At 43.8% G+C, this 27768-nt stretch overlaps 2 protein-coding genes across 2 annotated transcripts in view; one reads left to right on the top strand and one right to left on the bottom strand.

Annotated features, from left to right (window-relative positions):
• Nucleotides 1–860: 860 nt before the first annotated feature.
• Nucleotides 861–6092, bottom strand: EXOSC3 (exosome component 3; the record flags this gene model as incomplete). Its single annotated transcript, XM_080708806.1, has 4 exons — nt 861–1062; nt 2267–2418; nt 4232–4381; nt 5769–6092. The coding sequence occupies 4 exons, from the start codon at nt 6090–6092 to the stop codon at nt 861–863; spliced, it is 828 nt and encodes a 275-aa protein (XP_080564932.1).
• A 1490-nt stretch (nt 6093–7582) lies between these two features.
• The window catches only part of DCAF10 (DDB1 and CUL4 associated factor 10), a gene marked incomplete at both ends in the record, with an annotated part of 63901 nt that continues 43715 nt past the window's right edge, over nt 7583–27768 (top strand). The window contains 6 exons of the mRNA XM_080708928.1: nt 7583–7645; nt 7837–8268; nt 17281–17460; nt 22118–22217; nt 24213–24343; nt 26929–27195. Coding sequence (XP_080565054.1) covers nt 7583–7645; nt 7837–8268; nt 17281–17460; nt 22118–22217; nt 24213–24343; nt 26929–27195 — 1173 coding nt within the window. The remainder of the gene's footprint in view (nt 7646–7836; nt 8269–17280; nt 17461–22117; nt 22218–24212; nt 24344–26928; nt 27196–27768) is intronic.

Raw genomic sequence — 27768 nt, 5'->3', positions numbered from 1 at the left:
ACTTGGAACAATACTTGCTACATGGTAAACAAAATTATTAGCTCTTGCTCTTCAGATTTGGGATTACAGGTGACTTGTTTGCCTCTTTATTATCTATCCTACATTTCCTTTGGTGAAAAGTTTTACTATTATGATCAGAAAATACTTTAATGCTGACTTCTAATTCACTGACTTGGGGGGGGTTACTGGGGGATTGAACCCACAGACATTCTGCCTCCAAGCTATCCCCCCATCCCTATTTTATTTTTATTTTGAAACAGGGTCTTGCTAGGTTGATTAGTCTTAACTACTTGCTAAGGCTGTCCTTGAACCTGTGATCCTATCTCAGCCTCCCAAGTACTGGGATTACAGGCATGTGCCACCATGCGCAGCTTCTAATTCATTATTGAAGCTACACTCCAAAACTAAAGGAGTTAACTTCAAATTAAGTAAACCAAAGCATTTACTTTTTAGTAAACTTTATTGTATAAAAAATACATCAAATCTTATGATTTTTCTCACCCACAAGAACATAAGTGAAAACCAATAACTTTCTTATAAAAATACCTTATTTAGAGCCAGGTATGTTGGTGTACACTTGTAATTCCAGTACTTGGAAGGCTGAGAGAGATCACAGGTTTAAAGCCAGCCTCAGCAACTTAGCAAGGCTTTCAGCAACTCAGCAAGACCATTTCCAAATAAAAAAATAAAATAGGGCTGTGAGTGTAGCTCAAAGTAGAACACCCATGGGTTCCATTCCTAGCACCACACAAAAAAATTTATTTAGGACTCTGAAGATTTAATAGGAAAAGTTTTACCTGAAGTTTCCCCAGGAAACCCAGTCTCTTCACTCAACTGACCCTTTAAGCAAGTCCACAGTATCAACTTTCTGCCAATCTGGCAAAGATTTGCTTTCTTTGATCAGATGTCATGTGTTCACAAGCTTCCAAAATGTTTGCCAAAATTAAAGTTTGCTGAATGGTTTTTGCTTTAACCCATATTCTTCCATTCATTCCAAATACAATCTCCAGTGGGTAGAGTTTTCCCACTTCCTGGATGATTTCACAATCTGGAGCTAATAACCTGGTGGGGAAGAGGAAAGAAAATGAAATTTAATAAAGTGGTGAGGTGTGTCTTGGATATCTTTTCCAAGGGTGCTCTTTCTCTGGATAGTTCTTCAAGTTATTCAAAGCCCTAGCGACATCATTGCAAGAATAAGACCTCTATGATGACATTTGCCTCCCTTGCATACTCCCCCCTTTTCTACATGGAGTCTTGCTATGTTGCCCAAGCTGGTGTCAAATTCCTGGGCTCAAGAACCTCCTGCCTCAATTTCCCAAGTAGTTGGAACTAGGGGCATGCCCTACTATGCCCCGTTCACTCCCCCCTTTCAAGAAGCTTTACACTTCTCAGAGGTATACCAGAAGTCACAGTGATGGGTTGTACCCCACAGAAAACCAAACTCCCTCTGTCAACAATGTTCTGTCATCAATCTTCCCTGGACTATAAGAATACCTTCAGTCTAGATGACAGAGTCTAGCTTTTTTAATTACCTACAACGCTAAAGGAACACTTCAAACTTATTTTCCTATGTAAATTATTCCCTGTCATTAAATTCTTGAAGAAGAGCACTGACTTTTTGAGAGCACAAGGATGCTGCTTGGTTAATAACATGCTTCTCTCATGTTCTAAACTTAAATGGGTAGCAAGGAAAGGCCTAGAAAACAGCTCTGAACTTCAATGACTGGTGGAGTCAAGTCCTTTAATATCACACAGCTTTGGTACATAAAGGTCCAAAGTCCTTAACAAGGAAAACCTGCCTCAGTGGGAACTATTAAATCTACCAGAACAAAGTAACAGGAGCCTTCTATAAATATGTAAGCTTGAGGATCATATCACCTTAGCTGCATTTGGTCACCATTAGAAAAATCCAGTAGGTCTGTACAAGTGCAGATTGCCTCTGTATTCAAATGCCTTAGAAATGGAGAAAAGGCCAGTTTTCACATTTGGACTGAGTATGTTGAACATAAGGAACAGCCAGAGAGTTGAGGCATGAAGTATTAGTCCAGATTCCACACTCACACCAGAAACAACCAAATTCATCTGAATTTGATATATTTACATTAAAAGTCAGCATTGATTCATGAGTTTATAAACATGCTAATATGAATATTGGATGTTTAACTTAGAACAAAATGTTGGATATTAACCAAGAACCCAAAATCCAAAGATTCACCAGCTTTCTGAGCAGCTATAGTAATAATGAAAGGCAGGACTAAGGACTTACTTTCTAACTAAGCCCAAAGTCACTTTAAAGAGCAGACCATCCTGTCCAATCACGCCCATCCCATTGGCTCGTCCGCAGCTGTCAATACAGACCATTTCTGGTTCCATATCTTTATTAGCAACCACAAATTGACCATAGATGAGATCTCCAACCTACAAAATATTAAAAAACAGTTCAATTCCTCTCAGCATACCATTATGCATGCTATTTTCAGCTCCTTCCCCTAGGTGGCAACACCAGCCACCTACAGGTCTACGGCTAAGGGATTGACTGCCCTCTACATTCTACTTGGGGAGGTGATGTACCACTCCCTTCACCCACCAGTAAATTCTCAGACCAGGAATCATCTCCAGGCCAAAGACCACTCCACAGCTGCACTGTTCAATATGGTAGCCAGTACACATATGTAATTATTTAAACACATTTAAACTGATTAAAATTAGATAATTGAAATTCAATTCTTCAGTTGCATTAGCCACATTTCATGTGCTCAACATATGTAAGTTATGGCTCAACATACGCCACCATATTACTGCAGATATAAAATAGCATCACCGTAGAAAGTTCTATTAGCACTACTCTAGAGAATTACAGAGTTATGGACAGAAGGGAACTCCTGGCTTGCAAATCATTCAAAAGAAAATGGAATAAAGGTAATTCACTGATACCTTCCCATTCAAGATTTGCTTTAGAAACCTCAGAGTTAACTTCAAAGTAATGAAATGAAGGAAATGAAGGTTGAATTTGTTTTGCTCACTCAAAACATTTTTATTAAGTACTGACTGTTTGCTGGTGACCAGAGAGTAACAAAACACTTTTCTGTCTTTCAAAAGCATTTGGTCTTAGAGGGCAGTGGGAATTTCTATATAAATAAACCTCATTCAATACTAAATCAAATAAGTGCTAGACAAAGATATAAAAATGACAATTATGGGCTTTAGAGAGATAGTAATGTTTAGCCTGGGCTTCAAAGCAATGAGCATGTATTCCACAGGCTGAGCAGGAGACCAGGACAATCCAGAGGGAACATGAGCAGACACAGGGCATGAATTTTAGGTCAGCAATGTTTGTATGGGTTAAGCATGGTTTTATGAAGGACATGGATGACGTAATGTCAAGAGATTCTGCAGACTTTGAAGAAGACTTTAAAATCTTTTCCTTTGAGAAAAGGAGTATGTGAAGATGTCAGTTCTTAAAAGCCTGGATCAAGGGGTAAAAGTATGGAGGCAACGGTATTAATGAGAGTGTTGGCTGATTTTGGTCAAAAGGGAACTAAACTTAGTGAGATAAAGGGATGGACATGCAAACACCAGATTCTAATAAGACCAAAAAAGAATTAAAGACTCACAAGAAGTGAATAAAAAGAGGCAAAGAAGCCACTACATTTTTGGCTTGGGTATATATAGGAAGAATACAGCTAAACTACCTGAAAAACTCACATTGAAAACCAGCAGTAACAAAATCACTTGTCTATTAGATACAAAGACACACAACCCAGATGGAAAGATGACTGATAATGACAGTGTGAACCACAGATATGAACATGAAAGATAAAAATGGGGAAAACATCCAACATTTCAACTCAGTAGAGAAAAAACATTCCCAGAACCAATGTAGCAAATGTAAAGTAAGTATATGACTGGTCCTGGAAGCCATTAAGCCTGTAGGATTAGGAAAATAGTTTAAGCTTTGGAGACCGTTCAAAGAGCCCCCTGGTTAGGACTGTTCTGGGAAATGGATTATTTTAATTACTATTGGAACCAAAGGCCTCCACTGGTTTTTTGTTTGTTTGTTTGTTTGTTTGTTTTATGGTACTAGGGATGAAACCCAGAGATATTCTACCTCTAAGCTACACCGCTAGCCTTATTTTTGCTGGCAGCAACCATATGATCCTCCTGTCTCAGCCTCTTAAGTACTGGGATTTCAAGCATGTGTCACAACGCCTGGCTAAGACTCCATCATTACCTGCACATTTGGTCTGTTTCTTTTAGTTGCACCTTCAAATGCCAAGTAAGACAAAGAAGCTGGCTCACTTCCTCCAACATCAACTTTGAATATATCTCCAGATTTAGCTGTCACTATGCCGATCACATGGTCTCCTTTCACTGGTACATACTACAAAACAAGAAAGAGAGAACAGCCATAAATGACAAGGTATCATTGGAAGATATCTTCAGCAAATCTTTAGTAGTTATTTTATTATTTGTCATTCAAGAGAGGTTTAGGAAATTTTTTCATTTTATTTTATTTTTTTGCAGGTCTGGGAATGGAACCCGGGGGCATTCGACCTCCGAGCTACACCCCCTATTTTTTTGTTCTTTATTTTGAAACCGAATCTCACTGAGTTGCAGAGGGCCTAAGTAGCTGAGGCTGTCCGCAAACCGTGATCCTCCGGTCTCAGCCTCCCAAATGCTGGGATTACAAGCGTGCGCCACCACGCCCAGCTTTAGGAAATATTTTAAAATTCAAGTTTACAGATACAAAACTCACAAGAAACATGATCATGTGCCACATTCAGTAAAAATCATATCACAAACCCTCAGGTTGCCAGGTTTGTCTGCTTTTTGAGTCAGGGTCTCTCTAGGTTGCACAGACTAGTCTCGAAGTCCTGGGCTCAAGTGATCCTTCCGCTTCAGCACACTCTAGTAACAGGCGCACTCAGCAGCACTGCAGCTTTCAATAGTCTGTTCGTTTGAGTCAGTCTCCCATACTTCTTCAGCACTTACCAGTAAGTCCCTAGCTTCTGCTGCACAAAAAGTCCAGGGGCATAGGGGTCCTTTAAAGCCAAGTTAGCCCATTCTGTGTGGGACAATTTTTCCTATATGAACATACTTAATATTCTAAAAGAAAGCCCGGCGTGGTGGCACAGGCTTATAATCCCTGCATTTGGGAGGATAAGACAAGAGGATCACAGTTCAAGGACAGCCTTAGCTACTTAGTGAGTCCCTATGCAACTCAGTGAGATCCTGTTTCAAAATAAAGAATAAAAAAATAGGGCTGGGGGTGTAGCTCGGATGTAGAATGCTCCTGGGTTCCATCCCCAGTACCGCAAAACACATTATATATATGTATGTATGTATGTATGTATGTATGTATATATATATATACATACGTGTTTTGTATACATATATAAATTACATGTTTTGTATATATAACTTCTAAAATAAATTTAACTTCCTGTGAACTCACTGCAACTGGTTCTGCCCTTGAAGATTCCGAGGGTAGGCCTACTGCTTCCTGGCCTTTGGGGTTTTGAAGACAACCAAAACATGCCACATAATGTCCAGAGGCCTTTTTCTCTCGGTCGCCCTTCTCTAGCTACGTTTCTATTTTTCGCAGTCCCTCTAAAGAAGATGGAGAAGTGGGCACAATGCTACGGTGGCCTAAGCTAGCCTGGGCTCTAGGCTAGCCCAGGGCCACATCACTGCCCCTTTTAGAAAGTCTTCCCAGCGCGGGCATTCGACTTTCACCGCCGTCGGTCCCCTCCGAAGCCCCAGCTCACCCGCTTCTGTTGCGAGTCCACCCAATAAACGCCACCACTGCTGCCGCTGCCGGGCTCCTTGTGACGGAGGCGGCCGCACTTGGTGACTAGGAGCCGGTCCCCACAGCGCCGCAAGCCGGGGCCACACACCACGCGCAATCGCGAGCGCGCCCCGGCGTTCAGGCGTAATGGCCTCTCTCCCGCGCCACCAGGGCCTTCCAAGTCCTCCTGTTCGGGCAGTAGCAGCTCCTCACCCGGGAGCACCACCTGATCTAAAACAGTACGCGCCGCCCTGGCAGAGCGGCCGGCGAGAAGCTGAGCCGAAACCGGTACGGCTTCAGCCATCCTGGACCCAACCAAACCCACTTCCGGCCTCTGACTTCCGCTTCCGGCTCCGCATCCAGTCCCCAGCGTGCTCAGGAGCTCCCGTTTCCGGCAGTTGCAGTGAGTCGGACCTGTACCTGGTCCACGACGCTTTCAGCCAGTGGGTTCTCCCCGACTTCCCCGCAGCTGTTAGTGTATCCCTAGCGGTTCACACATTTAGCAGACTGTCCGCGAGTGGGTTTGAGAAATACGCTGCTTCGGTTGATTGAGGAGCCTCCACTTCCGGTACCTCGGGTCGCACCTGTTGAATACGCGGTGCTTCCACTTAGGGTTCCCGTGAGAACCCTGAAAACTGAGTGAAGAACTCCGCCAGTTGAAGGTTGGCTTGGATTCAGAGCCTTTGCCTTCCGATCTCGCCCCCCGTAGAAAGGCGGCTAGCATTGTAGCTGAATTTTTTTTTTTTTTTTTTTTTTTGGTGGTGGTACTGGAGGTGGAACCCAGAGGCTTTCTACCTCCGGGCTATACTCCCAGACCTATTTTCTATTTTATTTGGAAACAGGGTCTCACTTAAGTTGCTGAGAGCCTCACTAAGTAGCTGAGGCTGGCTTCGAACCTACGTGATCCTCCTGTCTCAGCCTCCCAAGCGCAGGGATTACAAACGTGCGCCACCACGCCCGGCTTTTTTTTTTTTTTTTTAATAAACCTTTTTGTCTGGCATGGTGACGGGCACTTGTAATCCCAGTACTTGGGAGGCTGAGACAGGAGGATCGCAGTTCACTGACAGCCTCAGCTACTTAGGCCCTTTGCAACACAGTGAGACCCTGTTTCAAACTAAAGAATAAAAAATAGGTCTGGGGTGTAGCTCGCAGGTAGAATGGCCCTGAGTTCAATCCCCAGTAAAACACACACACACACACACACACACACACACACACACACACACATGCACACACACACTAATGCTTTTTTATTGTAACTGGATTTACATTGTGGGAAACAATTTAAAAAATAATGTATTGGTCTTTCCCCTTCAATTTATATGTTGTCAGCTGTAGTTCTGATTCTTATAGACTGCAATACCTGATGGGTGAAACACTTTGGCGTTTATTTCTCTCTAGACTTTTTGCCTTCTGCAAACACACACATATTAAATGCACCTTTTCACATACCTATCTCCAGGACTAGAAAAGTCATTAACTCAGACAAGTCTCTGCTGCTTTCTCTGGAGCACACTTTAGTAACTCATGTAAGATGTAACTGAAACCCAAATCTGCAGTACAGATACTTTAACCTTACAATCTTCTTAGTTTAGGGGGTTTTCTTTGAAATCGCCATTTCTCTGTTAACTGGCATTTTCAACCAACACAAATTCCCCATCAACGTCGAGAGCTCCTGGAGACTGGGACAGCATGATCCGTGGCTTTTAGCTGCCCTCCATTTCTACTCCCCACCTCTGCTTCCTACGTGAATTTTTAGATTTGGAAGTGAGATGGTGTTTAAGACAGCCCATCATGAACACCTCCTCCAAATCTGGCAAAATGGAGCGAGCCATTTTTCCAAGATGTAATACAAGGGCAACTGGAATATAACTTGTTGTTTTGCAGTAAGATTGTTGAAATAACTGTTCTTGCTTAATCCCCCTGGAAGAAGTGGGAGCCTAAGCAAAGAAGTCTATAAACTCTGTCTCTCTCCCCGACTCCAACCCAACTCCAGGGGCCTGTGACCCGTAGGTATTCTGACCCAGCACAAAGCTCCATGACCTCAGCCAGACCGAAGGAAAGTCGCCCAGCGCTCCCTGGTGCGAAGGGCGGAGGCAGCAGGGCGCGAGCCGGCCCGAGACCCCAGCGGGCCAGAGGGGGGCGTCTCGGCTGCGGCCGCCGCCCTTCGACAGAGACCGGCTGCGCTGCGCTGCGCGGGGCGCGATGTGGGCGCCCTGGGGTCTGCGCGCCCTGGGGTCGCGGGTGAGTGGGCGCTGCGGGCTGGAAGCGGGGCCTCCCCGAGGGTCGCGTGGGGTCGGGGTTGGGAAATTAGAAATTTGGAACAACACGTGCCCCCTTTACTGGTCGTAAAAAGTGAGGGCCCGCGGAGATTGTGGAATAGGAGGCGGCGGGAGGCCGGGGCTCCACGCTTTGGAGCCCAGGATTTGCAGGCTGCCCGCCTTCAGGGGCCTCTGGCAGGTATTTCCCATCGGGAAATGGCAAAACTGTCTTTCCCCAAGACTGGACCTGACAGGCCTTCCAGATTCTTATCCAGAAAGTACTCTAGAAATGTTTGCTACTTTAGAAGTTGGAAAGATAGCCGGGCATGGTAGCGCACGCTTGCAATCCCAGCGCTTGAGAGGCTGAGACAGGAAGGTCACACGGGTTCGAAGCCGGCCCCTGCTACTTAGTGAGGCTCTCAGTAACTTAGTGAGACCTTGTTTCCAAACAAAATATAAAAGAGGTCTGGGAGTGTAGCCCGGAGGTAGAAGACCCCTGGTTTCCATCCCCAGTACCCCCCCACACACACACACACGTTGGAAAGATGGCATTTTGTAGTTGCTTTTTGTTGCTTACTGATGAGATGGGGGTGAGGGTATTTTGGGGGGGGGGGAATGGGCTTGGTGTTCAAACCACACCACTTGGAGCATTTGCACCCAGCAGGAACTTGGCAAGCAGCTATATCCTGTTCCCTGCCCTGGGAGAGTTTGCTGTCTCCACAGGAGGACGCCCAGGTTTGTGGTGGCAGTAACAACCTGAGGAGAGAGCTTTCTCCTGCCACCCTACCCCCAGTACAGAGGATGAGGTGGTTCACTCTACATGGTGGGATGTCGGGGTAAAAATAGATGTCCTAAATGAAGTGGCTTCTGAATGAACCTTTGATATTTTTTAGTGTGCTGGTTCCTAAAAATCGCAAATGAATTACCTGCCCATCTATGTACAGAAATCAGTGGTAGAATAGCCCATGGAAGTATTAATATCTTTATTCAAATACAGGATTTAATCTAAATTATCAGTGCATAAATTAAAGTTTAGTTGCTATAAATAGTTTTGTTTTTGTTTTGTTTTGTTTTGGTGGTACTGGGGTTCTTGGAAACCCTTCTGCCTCCGGGCTACACTCCCAGACACCTATTTTTTTTTTTTTTTTGTGGTACTGGAGGTGGAACCCAGAGGCTTTCTACCTCTGGGCTATACTCCCAGACCAATTTTCTATGTTATTTGGAAACAGGGTCTCACTAAGTTTCTGAGAGTCTCACTAAAGAGCTGAGGCTGGCTTCAAACCTGTGCGATCCTCCTGTCTCAGCCTCCCAAGCACTGGGATTACAAGCATGCGCCACCACGTCCAGCTATAGTTTTAATCACAAAGAATCATATCTTCTCAAACAAGATTTATTGTGGATAAAAACACTTCCTCATCAGTAACAGTTTTTACCCCCTTGGTACTAGGGACTAAACTTTCAATCCTCCCTCCTCAGCTGGGATTACTGGAGTGTGCCACAATGCCCATCTCAGCTATTTTAAATGTGAAATTCTATAAGATATAATTTGGTTTCCTTATCCTCTTCATCTGAACTTGTGTAACCAGATAGATTATTTGACATGGTACTCAAGTTAGATCCAGGTGTATCACAGTCCAAAACCAATTTTTTTTTTTTTTTTGTGGGTCTGTGGATGGAACCCAGGGGTATTCCACCTCCAAGCTATAACCCCTGCCCTATTTTTTATTTTTTATTTTGAAACCAGGTCTCACTGAGTTGCAGAGGGCCTAAGTAGCTGAGGCTGTCCACGAACCAAGATCCTCTGGTCTCAGCCTCCTGAATGTTGGAATAACAAGCGTGTGCCACCACGACCGGCTTCAAAACCAATTTTTAATACGCGAAGTTATATGATTCTCTGGTTTCCAACAGGTTTGCAACTTATCTGCATTTCTAAAATAAGGACACATTTTTCTAGCTTATATTTAATCTCATTTTGTAGTGTGTGTATGTGTCTGTGTCTGTGTCTTGTCACCTTTTATTAGTCAAAGAAGAACTCCAGTCTTATAAAGGATTAACAAGAAGTAGTAGCAAGATTCTAAAGGAAATAGCTAAGCAAGAAAATAGGTTCTTCTACCACAATGGAATAGGTACGAAAAGTAGATGAGATTTAGTGGATCAGATCCAGAAGTTTAGTACTTGGAGGAAAAACACCAGTACCCTCAGCATGGTAGGTTCTCGGCCCCCAAGTCCCATGGAACACACGCAGTAGGCTAGGCTGATGGCTACACATGCAGTGGGTTATAGCGTGACAGGAATCCAGGGGCTAGCATATTTTATCCTAAGCAGCAAACAAACCAGTCTCCTTTCTCCGGGGAAGAAACAGTGTCCTGGTAGCTATCCTGTGATCCTCTTAGCCTACTTCATTTCTTATGTGATTAGCCACAGACACTGCTTAGTATGAAGGGAATGTTAGGCCTTGTGTGTGGCACACCTGGCGAGCACATACAGATGAAGGCCTGTGGCAGCTTGCCCCTCCTGAACAGAAGCTCAGGTCTGATGAAAACATCATCAGACTGCAGCTTATCTCTGCAGGGTCATCTCACTGTATTTTTCTTCAGTTCTCCTAAGTTTCTATCATTCTGGCTTATTCATTAAGCTCACTTTGGCTGTTGTTATTCTCCTAACTTCTGATTCTCTTTTCTCTTGCCATACTTCAAACTCCTCGAAACAGAGAGGGCATGATACTTTGAACAGATAGGAACTGTTAAAAAACTGTAAGATGGATGATGGATGCCAGGTGTGGTGACACAGGCTTGTAATCCCAGGACTTGGGAGGCTGAGACAGGAGGAATGCCGGTTCCTGCCAGCCTCAGCTACTTAGTGAGGCCCTCCGCAACCTAGTGAGACTCTGTCTCAAATTAGAGAATAAAAAATAGAGCTGGGAGTGTAGCTCAGAGGTAGAATCCCGCTGAGTTTAATCCCCAGTACCACAAAAAATATATATACATCATATATATATATATATATATATATATATATATATATATATATATATATATAATATATTTATAAAAGACGGATAAAAGAAAGAGCTTGAATTAATGATACCTGCATATGGAAATTGTGTGTCATGATGCTATTAAAGGATATTGAGTATAATAGCTTCCTGTATACTAGGTCCAGACACAGATGAATACATGGAAAAGTATTAAGTGTCTCTGTCAGTTCAAGTACAATCAAGAGAAAAACCACACCATACTTGGAACAGTGAAAGGTTTTTTGTTTGTTTGTTTTTTGCAGTCCTGGAGATGGAACTCAGGGGCATTCTACCTCTGAGCTATACCCCCAGTCCTATTTTTTATTCTTTATTTTGTTGTTGTTGTTTTTGTGGTACTGGGGGTGGAACCCAGAGGCTTCCTACCTCCGGGTTATACTCCCAGACCTATTTTCTATTTTATTTGGAAACAGGGTCTCACTAAGTTGCTGAGAGCCTCACTAAGTAGCTGAGGCTGGCTTCGAACCTGTGCAATTCTCTGTCTCAGCCTCCCAAGCGCTGGGATTACAAGCGTGCGCCACCACGCCCGGCTTATTCTTTATTTTGAAACCAGGTCTCACTGAGTTGCAAAGGGCCTCACTAAGTAGCTGAGGCTGTCCTTGAACTGCAATCCTCTGGTCTCAACCTCCCAAATGACAGTGAAAGTTTTGAAGGGAAAGTTTAATATAATGAATTATTAATTATAACAGGACATTGAAGTAATGAGGGAATGGCTAGTAAGAACTAAAGAGAGCTTTAAGAGTATAGGAATAAGCCGGGCATGGTGGCGCACTCTTGTAATTCCAACATTTGGGAGGCTAAGACTGGAGGATCGCGGTTCACGGACAGCCTCAGCTACTTAGTAAGGTCCTTTGCAACTCAGTGAGACCCTGTTTCTAAATAAAGAATAAAAAACAGGGCAGGGGGTGTAGCTTAGAGATGGAATGCCCCTGAGTTCCATTCCCAGACCCGCACACACACAAAAAAAGAGTATAGAAATAAGCGCTGTACAGTGGCACATGCCAATAATCCTAATTATTTGGGAGGTTGAGGCAGGAGTATCACAAATTTGAGGCTGCCCTTGGCAACTTAGTGAGACCCTGTCATAAAGAGAGAGAGAAAAAAGTGAGGCGTGGGGTACACACCTGTAACACCAATACTTGGGAAGCTAATATAGGAGGATACCAGGTTCAAGGACAGCCTCAGCAAGTACTGAGACTCTCATCACCCTAGTAAGACCTTGTTTTGAAGTAAAAATAAATAGGGCTTAGGGTAGATAATAAGCCCATGGAGCTTTTCATAAATCTCCCTTCCAGAATTTGAAGGTACTTCTAATGTGCTAGAGAAAGCTATTCACTGGGAGGGATCTCCTGGAAGCCTCTGCCACAAAACTGCCTGGTAGAGTACCTGGAAAAACACCTGGCTACCAGCATTTCTTGCTACCAAGCCAAGCAAAAACAGGTCTTGGAGAAGCTGCTGAGCTGCAGGATGGCTAGTAAGCACAGCTGTGGAAGAAAAAAACCCATTTCTTCTATAGTTCCTCTCTAGGACTATATTCTACCTTTTAAGCTTGTTATCATGATAGATAGCAATGGAAAAAATAGTTCAAAGGCCCAGATCCATTTTCTCAGAGCAGGCCCTGAAGGGTGATTTGAGAGGTAATAGGCTGATGCCTTTGTAAGAATGGTGGAGTTCTTATGCAGTTGCAATAAGGTGGGGTCTGCCAGGGCACAGACAGCTTCACTGGTGAAGATGCCACATCTAAACAAGCGTTAATATGCCATCTCATTAGATGCAGATAAAATATACGACAAAATACATCACCCTGTCGGGATGTTTTTAAAAGCTAGTATTAAGAAGGAACTTCCTTCACCTGATGAAAGGCATCTATGAGAATCCCACAGGTAACCCCATACCTAAAGGACTGAAAGCTTTCCCCTAAGATGAAGAATAAGACAGGAAGTCTGCTTTTGCTACTTCTAGTCAACATTTTACTGGAGGTTTTATCCAAGGAAATTCTGTAAGAAAATTTTTTTTTAAATTTAAATCTAGCCAGAAGCCGGGCATGGTGGCGCACGCCTGTAATCCCAGTGTTCGGGAGGCTGAGACCAAAGGATGGTGGTTCATGGACAGCCTCAGCTACTTAGTGAGGCCCTCTGCAACTCAGTGAGACCCTGTTTCAAAATAAAGAATAAAAAATAGGGGCTGTAATAAAAAAAGCAGGGGCTGTAGCTTGGAGGTCGAATGCCCCTGGGTTCCATCCCCAGACCCGCAAAAAATAAAAATAATAAATAAATAAATAATCAATCAATCAATCAATCTAGCCAGGCATGGTGGCACACTCCTATAATCCTAGTACTTAGGAGACTGAGACAGGAGATTGCAGGTTTGATGCCAGCCTCAGCAACTTAACTAGACTCTGTTTCAACATTTAAAAAAATAAAAGTGGTTAGGAGAGCCAGGTATGGTGGCCCATACTTGTTCTTGGGAGGTTGAGACCAGAGAATCACAGGTTTACAGCCAGCCTTAGCAACTTAGTGATGCCCTCAGCAACTTAGTGAGATCTTTTTTTATTTTATTTTTTTGTTAGTACTGGAGATGTAACCCTTCTACCTCCAAGCTACACTCCCAGGCGTATTTTATATTTTTTATTTGGAAACAGCTCTCTTAAGCCAGAGAGGCTGTCTTTGAACCTGCGCAATCCTCCTGTCTCTGCCTCCCAAGCATGGGGCTTACAAGCCTGCGCCACCACACCCGGCTGAAATCTTTTTTTAAAATAAGAAAAAAACCCAGCATTTGGGAGGCTGAGACAGGAGGATCGCAGTTTGAGGACAACTTCAGCTACTTAGTGAGGCCCTTTACAACTAAGTGAGACCCTGTTTCAAAATAAAAAATAAATAAAAGCAAATAAAAAATAAAAGCAAAAAAATAAAATAAATAAGAAAAAAGAATAAAATTGGGCTGGGGTGTAGCTTGGAGGTAGAATACCCCTGGTTTCCATCCTCAGTACCACAAAAGGGGGAGGGGGGTAGTGCTGAGGTATAGCTCAGAGGTAGAAGGCCCCTGGTTCAACCCCCAGAACCAAAGGGAAAAAAAAAAATTCAGATAAGAAAGAAAGAAGTAAAACTCTCTATGTGCAGGTAATACAATCTGGGTATATAGAAATTCCTAAGGATTCCATAAAACAAAATGAAAGTTCAGTGAGGTTTCAGGGTCAAGAACAATATATAACAATCTTTTCTATTTCTGTACACTTGAAGAAGAGCCCCCAAAAATGAAATAAAAAAAATAACTCCAGTCAGGGTCAGTGGCTCACATCCATAATCAAGAAGTTCTGGAAGCTAAAGCAGAAGGATCACGAGTTCAAGGCCAGCGTAGGAACCTTGGTGAAGCCCTATCTCAAAATAAAAAATAAAAAAGGGCTAGAAACATAAAAATCCCCTGGGTTTGATACCCAGTACCACAATATAGTAAAACTAATGATAATTTCATTTATAGTAGAATGAAGATAATAAAAATTTGGGAATAAATTTATTATTATTTATTATTATTATTATTATTATTATTATTATTATTATTATTTAGTGGTACTGGGGTGGAACCCAGAGGCTTTCTACCTCCGGGCTATACTCCCAGACCTATTTTCTATTTTATTTGGAAACAGGGTCTCACTAAGTTGCTGAGAGCCTCACTAAGTAGCAGAGGCTGGCTTCGAACCTGCGCGATCCTCCTGTCTCAACCTCCCAAGCGCGGGGATTACAAGCATGTGCCACCACGCCCGGCAAAATTTGGGAAAAAATTTAACAAAAGAAATTTAACAAAAGAAATCCCAGTACTTGGAAGGGTGAGACAGGAGGATCACAGGTTTACTGCCAGCCTCAGCGACTTAGCAAGGCCTTTCACAACTTAGGGAGATCCTGTTTCAAAATATAAAATAGGACTGGGGGTATAGCTCAGAAGTAGAATGCCCCTGGGTTCAATCCCTAGTGGAAGAAGAAGGAGGAGGAAAAGGAGGAGAAGGAGAAGGAGAAGGAGAAGGAGAAGGAGAAGGAGAAGATTTCTCTCCAAACTGGTATACAGATTCAACCTAATCCCTGTCAAAATCCCAACTAACTTCATTTTAGAAATTAACAATTCACACCTAAAATTCATATGAAAATTTAAGGGGCCCATAATAGCCAAAACAATCTTGAAGAACAACAAAGTTGGAGGATTCACACGTCTGATTTCAAAGCTTATATGTCAGCAATAATCAAGACAGTGTAGTATTGGCATAAGGAGTAGTTATAGGTCAACGTAATAGAATTAAGAATACAGAAATAGTTGATGTGGTGGCGCACATTTGTAATTCCAGCATTCGGGAGGCTGAGAGAAGGATCTCGGTTCGTGGACAGCCTCAGCTAATTAGTGAGGTCCTTTGCAACTCAGTGAGACCCTGTTAGTAACACACACACACACACACACACACACACACACACACACACACACACAAAATAACAACCAGAAATACACCCTCACACCTTATGATCAACTTATTTTTGGCCAGGATGACAAGAAAATTCAGGGGGAAAATAATATTTTTATAATGATACTGGGACAAATGGATATCCATATGCAAAAGAATAAATTTGGACTGTGTCCCAAACCACATACAAAAATTATCTCTAAATTGGGCATGGTGGCACACTCTTGTAATCCCAGCATTTGGGAGGCTGAGACAGGGGGATTGCAGTTCATGGACCTCATCAGTGAGACCCTGTTTCAAAGTAAAGAGTAAAAAATAGGCCCTGGCTGCCAGGCGTGGTGGCGCATGCTTGTAATCCTCGTGCTTGGGAGGCAGAGACAGGAGGATCATGCAGGTTTGAAGCCAGCCTTGCTGGCTTAAGAACCCTGTTTCCAAATAAAAATACAAAAAATAGGTGTCTGGGAGTGTAGCCTGCAGGTAGAAGGGTTTCCAGGAACCTCAGTACCACCAAAAAAAAAAAAAAAAAATAGGGCTTGGGGTGTAGGTTGGAGGTAGAATGCCCCTGAGTTCTATCCCCAGTACCACACATACACATACACACACACACACACACACACACACACACACACACACAACCACCTCTAAATAGATCAAAGTTCTAAATGTCAGAGAAAATTATAAAACTCTTAGAATGGGAAAGTTTTTATCTTATTTAGTTTTGAAGTTCTGGGGATTGAACCTGGGAGCATTTTACCTCTAACTATACCCCCCTCCCAGCACTATTTTATTTTTTTGAAACAGGTCCTCTCTAAGTTACTACAGGCTTCTAACTTCGAACCTGTCATCCTCCTGTCTGAGCCTTTCAAGTACTAGGATTTCAGGCACATGGTACTGCACCCAGCTGGCTTTTTTTTTTTTTTTTTTTTTAGTCAGGAATACATTGAGGGAAGAATAGAGATTCTGGAGTAGGATAATTCTGGAGCTGAAGCCAGACACAAACATTTAACTCTGTATGGCCTAATCTTGTGTGTGTGTGTGTGTGTGTGTGTGTGTGTGTGTGTGTGTGTGTGTGTATTACTAGGGATGAATCCCAGGGCCATTCTACCTCTGAACTATACCCCCCAACCCTGCTTTTTTATTATTTTATTTGGAAACAGGTTTCACTAAGTTGCAGAGGGTGTAAGTTGCTGAGGCTGGCTGCGAACCTGCGATGATCCTGTCTCAGCCTCCCAACTACTGGGATTAAAAGCGTGTGCCACTATGCCTAGCTAGAACCCAACCTTTCTGTCCATAGTTTTCACATCTGTAAGATGCAAAATTGCTGGGAGTACTGGACAGTATATGCAAAAACCCTGGTACATAATAAGTGCTTATGTCATAGTAATATTGTTGGCAGAGGATGGTTAAGATCCTGGCAATCATTTGGTAAACTTAAAAGGCTGAAGATAGATTTGAAGAGCCCCGGGAGGTTTTATTGTTAGTAAGTGGTACTGAGCTAGACTTTAACTCAGCATTGCAAATATCAATTCACTGGACCACCACATCCCTTTCCACATCAGACATTCCTAATTGATTGCAGCACTGTTTCATGTTGGTCCCAGGATCCTTTTCAGGATTGCTCATCTCAGGGACTTTGGATCAGTGGGAGTTTGCCCAGGAGATGGAACCTTTTTGCCCTCTCTCTTTTAAGCCTAGATACAGATTATCTACCCAAGCCACTCCTTCAAGAGCTCATGTCTGTGTTCCCTTTCAGGTTTTTCTTCGCCATGTGACAAGTAGGATTTGGAAGAAGTCACCCAGGGTGACCCTGAGCTTGCGCCTTTATGAGACTCAGCAGGAAGAAAAGTTAAAACCCATTGGTCGTTATCCCATTCCCTATAAGAAGGACCTGCCTTTTGACATTGTAGAGCTCATGGAGGAGACAGAAAAGAAGGTGAGACACGCCCAGTCCTAGGAGCCACAGCCAGTGCACACCTTTGTCAGCTTGAGCGGAATCCCTGGTATTAGTTACCGCTGACATCCACATTCTCCACTGCAGATGAACCCTTCCTTAGGGGGCCAGTTCTAGCTCATATTTTCTTTTTCTTTTTCTTTCTTTTTTTTTTTGGTGGGTCTGAGGATATACTCCCAGACCTATTTTATATTTTATTTGGAAACAGGGTCTCACGAAGTTGCTGAGAGCCTCACTAAGTAACTGAGGCTGGCTTCGAACCATGGGATCCTCCTGTCTCAGCCTCCCAAGCGCGGGGATTACAAGTGTGCGCCACCATGCCTGGGCTTGTATTTTCTTTCTTTCATCTTATGCATGGGCACCTTGGGTTCTGGAACTCTCCTCTGTTACTGAGTCCTCTGCTCTTTGTGACTGAGGCGGACATTTTTGTCTTGGTTAGTACAATAGTGTTGAGATTCAACCACTGAGAATATGTGGAGCTGCTTAAACAAATATGGGAGGTATCTTGCACATTCCTGTAAAAATTATTTTTAAAAATCACATGTTGAAAAATTAGATAAAGCAGAAAATTAAAAAATGATATCTGGGGGCCAACGGCCGGTATCGGAGCCTTCCGTGAGGCAAGGCCGTTATTGAGGCCTCCGAGGCTGGGATCGGAGCCTGCCGAGGGGTTAGGCCGGTGCTAGGGCCAGCGAGGCCGGGATCGGAGCCTGCCGTGAGGAAGGCTGATGCTGGGGCCTCCAAGGCCTGGATCGGAGCCTGCCGAGGGGTTAGGCCGATACCAGGGCCATCGGCTAACATTGGAGCCTGTTGTGAGGCAAGGCCAGTGCTGGGGCCTCTGAGGCCGGGATCAGAGCCAGCTGAGGGGTTAGGCCAGTGCCGGGGCCACTGGCCAGCATCGGAGCCTTCCATGAGGCAAGGCTACTACTGAGGCCTCCGAGGCCTGGATCGGAGCCTGCCGAGGGGTTAGGCCAATGCCAGGGCCATCGGCTAACATCGGAGCCTGCCATGAGGCAAGGCCATGCTGGGGCCTCCGAGGCCGGGATCAGAGCCAGCTGAGGGGTTAGGCCAGTGTCGGGGCCAGCGAGGCTAGAACCGGGGCCTCCCATGAGGCAAGGCTGCTGCTTGAGCCAGCGAGGTCTGATCAGTCCACCGGGTAGCCAAGCCACAACTGGGGCCATCAAGAGTGAGATCGGTATTTACAACGCGGCATGCACAGAGAAATATCGCAGAAAATTAAAACCAGATGCTTCCCCTAATCAGCAATAACTAGGAAGAAACGGGCAACAGGAAGTGGTCGAGCTATAGAAAGGGCCCTATAGTGAATCAATTAAGGTGATCAATCAGAGGGTATGGAATAGGGGAGGATGGAGCCTCTTTAAAAAGCAGGAGGTACATAAACATATGTATCAAAGTTAATCACCAAACAAGCATGGGATCGAGGGAGGGGAAGGGAATGGGATGGGGGCTGAATGAGGGCTAATTGGATGATGTGTGCTTGTATATCCTCTCAAGTCTTATATTCCAATGTGATGTATGATTACAATGCACCAATAAAAATAAATTTAAAAAAAATTAAAATATATATATATAATTATTAAATACCCTATTGATTTGCTCCAAATTAAAAAAATAAAAATAAAATAAAATAAAAAATGATATCTGATTCCAGTATACAAAGTCAACCACTATTAGCACTTTGGTTTGTTTTCTTCTCCCTATTTTGTTTGTATACATAACTTGTTTTTTCATTATACTTCTGAGCTACACTTGCCCTCGGCCCTATTTTTATTATTGTTTTTTATTTGGAAAGAAGGTCTCACTAAGTCGCTGAGGTTGGCTTCAAGTCTGAAATCCTCCTATCTTATACTTCCAAGTGCTGGGATTGCAGGCGCATGCTGCCAGGCCTGGCCGGTGAATGGTTCTTTTTTGCTGAGCCTTCTAAATCATAGTGACCATTTAGCATCTACTATCAGTTAGGGTATTTTCACCTACAGATTACATAGAAAATCCAATTTATCTGGCATAACAGTAGAGAAAATGCAAGTCCAGAGGGAGATTGCTAGTTGTTAATACTTTAGTGGCTCAGTGAAAACCATCATGGATTAGATTCTTTTTGATTGTTTCTTTTTGCAGGTCTGGGGATGGAACCCAGAGGCATTTGACCTTCAAGCTACACCCCCTGCCCAATTTTTTATTCTTTTTTTTTTTTTTTGGTGGTACTGGGGGTGGAACCCAGGGGCTTTCTACCTCCGGGCTATACTCTCAGACCTTTTTTTATATTTTATTTGGAAACAGGGTCTCACTAAGTTGCTGAGAGCCTCACTAAGTAGCTGAGGCTGGCTTCGAACCTGTGCGATCCTCCTGTCTCAGCCTCCCAAGCACGGGGATTACAAACGTGCGCCACCACACCTGGCTTTATTCTTTATTTTGAAACAGGGTCTCACTAAATTGCAAAGGGCCTCACTAAGTAGCTGAGGCTGTCCGCAAATCGCGAACCTCCAGTCTCAGCCTCCCAAATGCTGGGATTATAAGCATGCGCCACCACACCCAGCTAGATTCTTTCTTTCTTCCTTTCTTTTTTACAGTACTAGGAATTGAACCTAAGTCCTCATGTATGCTAGCCTTTTTTCATTTTATTTTGAGATAGGGTTGCAATAAATTACTTGGGCCAACTTCAAATTTGTCATCCTCCTGCCTCAGCCTGTAGCTGGGTTACAGGTAGTGTGATGGCTCAGATTTATTCCCCCAAGGTCATTAGATGACTATAGCAGCAACAAACATCACATCCTAGCAGCACCTCTAGCAACAGTAAGAAGGGGCTACCCTTTCCTTGTATTCCTTTTGGAGCCAGGAAGTTTCCCCACTGACTTCCCTCCTATTTCTCCTTAGCCATGTGGCATCACGTGCCTATTTCTTGAACAATCACTGACAAGTGAAATGGAATCATTATAATTGGTTAATAGCAATCATGATTCATCCACTAGAGTTGGAGAAGGGGTCAGCTTTTCCTGAAATCCACGACAACCTCATATCTAAACAACATCTAGGTTCTGCTGTCAAGGGAAGAGGGGAGAAATGGTCACCTGCCACAGCTTCCTAGTAGAAAATATACTGAAATTTTAAAAATACCAAGAGGGCTGGGTGTGGTGGTGCACGCTTGTAATCCCCGTGCTTGGGAGGCGGAGACAGGAGGATTGCACAGGTTCGAAGCCAGCCTCACTGGCTTGAGACCCTGTTTCCAAATAAAAATATAAAATAAGCCGGGCGTGGTGGCGCACGCTTGTAATCCCAGCATTTGGGAGGCTGAGACCGGAGGATCGCGGTTCACGGACAGCCTCAACTACTTAGTGAGGCCCTCTGCAACTCAGTGAGACCCGGTTTCAAAATAAAGAATAAAAAAATAGGGCAGGGGGTGTAGCTCGGAGGTCAAATGCCCCTGGGTTCCATCCCCAGACCCTCAAAAAAAAAAAAAAATAAATAAATAAATAAAAATATAAAATAGGTCTGGGAGTGTAGCCTGGAGATAGAAGGGCTTCCAGGAACCCCAGTACCACAAAAAAATTAAATTAAAAATAAAATAAATTAAAAAATAAGCCGGGCGTGGTGGTGCACGCTTGTAATCCCCGCGCTTGGGAGGCAGAGACAGGAGGATTGCACAGGTTCGAAGCCAGCCTCACTAGCTTGAGACCCTGTTTCCAAATAAAAATATAAAATAGGTCTAAGAGTGTAGCCCGGAGGTAGAAGGGCTTCCAGGAACCCCAGTACCACCAAATAAATAAATAAATAAAAATAAAAATAAAACAAATTAAAAAATAAAAAGGGCTGGTGGTACAGCCCAGTGGTAGAGCACACCTGTGTTCAAGCCCCAGTATCCCCCTCACACACAGAGAGAAAGAAAAATCCAAGGCTGCCCCTTATCCTAGTGTGGCCTTGAGCAAGTCACTCCAATGCTCTGAGCCTCAGTTTTACTATCTGTAAACTAAGGATAATAACACCTGCCTCACCCGACTCATAAGGTTGTAGAGAAGGACAAATGAGGTTAGATGTATGAAAGAACTTTACAAAGTACTTGACCAATATTAAGGCTTGTTACTAATCTCATTCTTAGAAATACTGAACACTAGCCCTTCTGTGAAAGGGTAGGGCCTAACCAATAGAACCTAAATTCTAAGAAGCATCATTTGGTTTAGTTGTTACATTCATCCTCCAGATTTCACAAGATCACTTACCAAAATGACATCATTTACACCTTAAGAAGTAACAGTTATAATCGGGGTGTGTGGTACACACCTGTAATCCCAATATTTGGAAGGCTAAGACGGGAGAATCTCAGGTTCGAGGCCAGCCTTAGCAACTTAGCAAGACCCTGTTTCAAACTAAAAAATAAACTAGGGCTGGGGGTGTGGATCAATGGTACAACACCTCTCGGTTCAGTCCCTAGTACCACAAAAAATGAAAAGGAAAGAAAAGTAACAGTTATAATACCCTACAAGATGAAGTTATATGCAGACTGGCTGCGACTTTCCCAAGACCGCTGGGCATCCAGCGGACAACAGAGTGAGTACCCCGTTACTGCTTGCCTATCCTGCCGATAGTTTTCATTTTATGTGACTCTGTCTTTTTTTCCTCCCTGCAGACAGGATTTCTACCAAATATGTTTAAAGTGTTGTCGTACCGGCCGTTGGAATTCCGAGCCTTCTTTGCCTTTTACAATGCCGTTTATAACAAAGAAACAGGTAATGAAGAAAGAATACGAAATCGTTCTGGGCTGGGCCCCAGGCGCCTGCTCGCTGCCATTCTTTTCCCATGTCCTGCTAGAGTTAGGGAGGAGCTCAGCTTCTGTGACATCTCTGGATTCTCAGCGTCAGGCCTTTATGTAGCTTCGTGGTTGTAGATATAGGACTGATATAAATTAGGTAATAGCCCTGGTTCATCTTTCTTACTCTGGGCTTAAAAGCTCTCCAGGGTTCCCTAGGCCCTGAAAAAAGTCATAAACCTGGCAATCATGGATTTACCTCTTAGGATTCAGGTTAGGCTGCTACTGCCCAAAGCCAGAGATACACTGGTTTAAAGATGTTTCTCACTCCCTTTTTTAACCTAATAGCCTCCAAATGAGCTGCCCAGGGCTGGCATAGTGCTGTTTCCTGTCTGGGGCTGCCCTTGCCTACAGGCTTGTGTTGGTCTACGACCACCTACGGGCATTGTATTACTAATACCCAGTCTGCAGAGCTTATGTGAAGAGCAAATGAGATTCCATATGTAGAGTTCCCAGAATTGTGCCAGGAACTGGAGTGAGCTTTCTCCTTTTCTGCCTCTCCCTACCTTCACATAGTAGGTTTCCTCACATTACGAAGCCTCTTCTTTTTCCTCCTCTTTTGTTTGTTTACTTGTGTATTTTTGTGTGTGGATGGTACTGGGTTTTGAGCCCGACGGTCTCACACATGCTAGGCAACTGGACTATTTTATTTTGTTTTCAGATAGGGTCTTGCTATGTTGCCCAGACTGGTCTCAAACTTGTAATACTTCTGCTTCCTGAGTAGCTGATATAACAAGTGTATACCCCCATACCAGTTTTGTTTTGTTTTGTTTTTTGTTTTTTTGCAGTGCCAGGGATTGAACCTAGGGGCATCTACCTCCGGGCTATACCCCCAGCCCAATTTTTTTTATTCTTTACTTATTTTTAAAAAATTTTTGGTGGTACTGGGGATGGAATCCTTCTACCTCCAGGCTACACTCCCTGACCTATTTTTAATGTTTTTTAAAATTTGGAAACAGGGTCTCTTAAGTCAGTGAGGCTGGCTTCGAACCTGCGCGATCCTCCTGCCTCTGCCTCCCAAGCGTGGAGATTACAAGTGTGCGCCACCACGCCCAGCTTATTCTTTATTTTGAAACAGGGTCTCACTAAATTGCTGAGGGCCTCACTGAGTAGCTGAGGCTGGCCTCAAACCCGGATCCTCCTGTCTCAGCCTCCTAAGTACAAGCGTGCGCCACCACACCTCGCTGTTGTTGCTGCTGCTTTTTTTTTTTTTTTTTTTTTTTGGTGGTACTGATGATTCAACCCTGGGGCATTCTGCCTCTGAGCTACACTCTCAGCTTTTTTTTTTTTTTTTTTTTTTTTTTTTTGCACTAGGGATGGAACCCAGAGACATTCTGCCTCCAAGCTATACACCCAGCCTTATTTTCTTTCTTTCTTTTTTTTTTTTTTTGGTGGCACTGGGGTTCCTGGAAACCCTTCTACCTCTGGGCTACACTCCCAGACTATATATATATATATATATATATATATATATATATATATATATATATATATATTGTTTGTTTGGAAACAGGGTTTCTTAAGCCAGCAAGGCTGGCTTCGAACCTGCATGATCCTCCTGTCTCCACCTCCCAAGCACAGGTATTACAATCGTGCACCACCATGCCCGGCCTCTTATTTTATTTCTTATTCAGAAATGGTCTCATTAAGTTGCAGAGGGCCTCACACGTTGCTGAGACTGGCTGTGATCCTGCGATCCTCCTGTCTCAGCCTCACAAATACTGAGATTACAAGTGTGTGCCAACATGCCTGGCTTCACCCAGCTTTTTCTCCTCTTTATTAAAGTGTTAGTCTAGCACCTGACTGGCCTTCTAAACTATTTCTTGAACTTAATGATTCACTCAACACATCTTCTGAGCAACCAAGGTACTCCTCTGGGGATAATGCAGTGGTCTCCTTTCTTCTTCCTCCCCAGGCCAGCTCAGCAGAGCTGACAAGGAACTCATCACTGTAGTGGTCAGCCTGTCCGACAGGAGCCTGTATAATGTGGTTGTCCACAGTGCTTGGTACAGGGTCTACTCCAAGGACCCAGTGCTGTCTGACCAGGTTAGTGCTCACCCTGCCCTGCCTGTGCCAGTTTCAGGGCCTCTCCATACCTGAAGAAAGGGCAAAGCCTAGGTAACATCCGGTGCAGTGAGCACAGATCTCCAGCTCCTTCCATGGCTTGAGTTCCCTTCCAGTCCCTGTCACTGGGCCCCCTGCTTCCACATGCTTGGTAGTGGGGTGTCTGGTCGTGGGAGGTAACTGAGCCCCAGCTTTATGCCAGACGTGATACTGGGTATTTGACCTACATTCTCTTAAACGTGCTGAACTCCCCCTCTACGGCAAGCCTCATTATTACCATTCACACTTGAGACTCGGAGACTTAGTTTGGAACTTGCAACTCGAATGTGACAGTTTCTTTTCAAAGTTTTCCCTCTTTCTGTTATATTATACAGGGTTTTTTTTTTGTTGTTGTTGTTGTTTGTTTGTTTGGTGGTATTGGGATTGAATCCAGGGGCATTCTGCATTCTGCCTCTGAACTACACCCCCAGCCCTATTTTATTTTTTATTTTGGAACAGAGTCTCACTAAGTTGCCGAGGGTCTTGCTAAATTGCTGAAGCTGGTTGTGAACCTATGACCCTCCTGTCTCTGGCTCCCAAATTCTAGCTAGGATTGGAGATGTGCATCACCACGCCTGGCTCCTGTTTGCATTTTATCTATTCACTAACTGTTCCTGGTGGGGGCCCACACCAACTTTTTAACTTTCTTTTCTCAACTGCTGGCCCTGTGTCTGGTCCTGTCTGCCTCTCTTTCTGGAACTGCCTCGCTCTGCTCTTGCCCACCAAGACCGGTTGCAAAATGGGTCTCAATCCCTCAGTCTGCAACTTCTCCTCTCCTTGCTTTATCCAAAGCCACGCCCTTTGAATGTCAGAGATCATACTAATTATTTCCAGAGAAATAAGATGAGGGAAAGGCGTAGCAAATGTAGGCTGTCGCCAAGTTTACAAAGTCCTACTGATCCCTGTAGTGATAGCCTTAGGGATGGGAAAGAGAAACATATGTTCTCTGCTTTTATCCCCAAGGTTTAGGTTCATAGGTTTCCTTACTACCCAGTCTTCCCTCCTTCTCTGACATCAGTGGAGAATTTATTGCCTGAGGGCCTCTGTTGCCAGCATGGAGATAACTGTAAGTCCAACCCCTTTGCTCTGCCGAGCACCCCCTGATCTTCACTCAGCCAGGACCCTCCAAGCATTGCCTCCCGAGTGCCATAGGCTATGCTATCACTCCATGGTTTGCTCAACTATTTTAATTCTACTTTTTTTTTTTTTTTTGCCGGTCTGGGGATGGAACCTCTGAGGTACACCTCCAGCCCTATTTTTTATTCCTTATTTTGAAACAAGGTTACGGGGGACCTCACAAGTAGCTGAGGCTGTCTGTGAACCGCGACCCTCAAGTCTCAGCCTCCCGAATGCTGAGATACAAGCGTGCGCCACCACGCCTGGCTTTCAACTATTCTTCTATTTTCATTTTTAGTGGTTTCCAGTATTTTGCTTCATCAAGGGCAATGATTATTAGTAGAGTCTTTGGAATCCATCATACTTGGAGTCAGATCCCAGCTCTGCCATGCTCTAGCTATGTGACCTTGGAGAAGTCACTTCATCTCTTTGAGCTACAGTTTCTTTTTCAATAAAATGGGGATACAGTGGGGTATGATGGCCCAGGCTTATAATTCCAGTACTTGGGAGGCTGAGACAGAAAGATCAAAGGTTCATAGCCTAAGCAACTTAGTGAGACCCTGTTTCAAAATAAAGAATAAAATAGGGCAGAGGGTGTAGTTTGAAGGTAGAATGCCCATGGGTTTAATCCCCTGTATGGCAAAAATAAATAAATTAAATAAATAAGTAAATAATAAAATGGGGATGATAATAAAAACGCTACTGTCTAGTGTCTCCTCCCCAGTATTGGGAATTGTACCCAGGGGCATTTTACTTCTGAACTACACCCTCAGCCCTTTTACACCTGTAATCCCAGTTCTTGGGAGACTGAGACAGGAGGATCACAGATTTGAGGACAGCCTCAGCAAGTAGGAAGACTCTATCTCAGAATAAAAATAGAAAAAAAAATAGGCTGGGGGTATAGCTCAGAGGTAGCATGGACCCTGGCTTCAAGCCCCAGTACTACACACACACACGGGGGAGGGGGGGAGGCGAGGGGGAGAGAGAGAGAGAGAGAAGAGAAAGAAGAGAGAGAGAGAGAGAGAGAGAGAGAGAGAGAGAGAGAGAGAGTTAGAGAGAGTTTTACTATGTTGTCCAGGCTGGCCTTGAACTCCTGGGCTTAAGCTATCCTTCTGCCTCAGCTTCCTGACAAGTTGGGACTATAAGTATGGCACCACACCCAGCTGAAAAAGAGGTTTCTGTAGCCAGAGTGGGCATAAAAGACTTCTTGGTAGAGATGGTATGGAGCCAGGCTTCTCGTGTGCATTTCATTGGAATTTACCAAGAGATTTACCCTCCTACAAAGTTTGACTTGTCTTTGTCCCTCTATTCTAAACTTGAGGATTTTTTCCCCCATTACCTAATTTCATTAGGCTGCATTTTAGTCTTTGTGTCATATAGAAGTCTGCTTCTGACTACGTATTTTCTTGCAGGTCTGCGTGAATTGGAGAAAGTCTGACCTCCCTGCTCGGGAAAAAGCAATGCTGGAGTTTGCACTCGCTGTTTCCCGGGCTGAAGACCTAACAGATGACCATTTCAAAAAGCTTGAGACGCATGGCTTCAGTAGAGAAGATGCCTGGGACATAGCTGCCATTTCATCCTTTTCTGCCATGTCCAACCGCTTTGCTCATTTTATCAAACTCATTCCCAACAAAGAATTCTATTCAATGGGCAGAGCCAGCGATGTTAAAGACATTGATGTTAAAGACATCTAGAGCATAGTCCCTGCTCCCAAAGTGTGAGCTGAGAGGAAAGGCCAGTGATATCCCTTCAGGCATGTTGTATTATAAGACATCAGTTGGAAAGTAATTTTTTAAAAAATCTAGTCATTGGGTAAAGAAGAAAGTAAATAAATTTATTCCCTTCCTGCTTGATGAGATAGATCCTGTTATGAATATCCAGGGACATGTGATATGTGCCCCTGGGAGACACATTTCAGAAAACTTTTGCTAATTATTTACTTTTATTGTGATCTAAAAGGACCATCAAGGCAAAGGTGTTTTGAGGATGTATTAGGTTGTGTGTGTGTGTGTGTGTGTGTGTGTGTGTGTGTGTGTTACTGGGGATTGAATCCAAGAGCATTCTGCCTCCGAGTTACTCCCCTAGCCCTTTTTATTTTTTATTCAGAAATTATCATCCAGGCATGGCTGCACATGCCTTTTTTCACTTGGGAGGCTGAAACAGGAGGATTATAGGTTCAAGGCTAACCTCAGCAATTTAGTGAGACCCTGTTTCAAAATAAAATTTTAAAAACTGGGCTGGGGGTGTACCTC

Source organism: Muscardinus avellanarius (assembly GCF_963383645.1).
Source record: "Muscardinus avellanarius genome assembly, chromosome: 13".
NCBI classification, from domain to species: Eukaryota; Metazoa; Chordata; class Mammalia; order Rodentia; family Gliridae; genus Muscardinus; species Muscardinus avellanarius.
The sequence above is the reverse complement of the archived record's forward strand: the minus strand, read 5'-3'. Positions and strand labels throughout refer to the sequence as shown.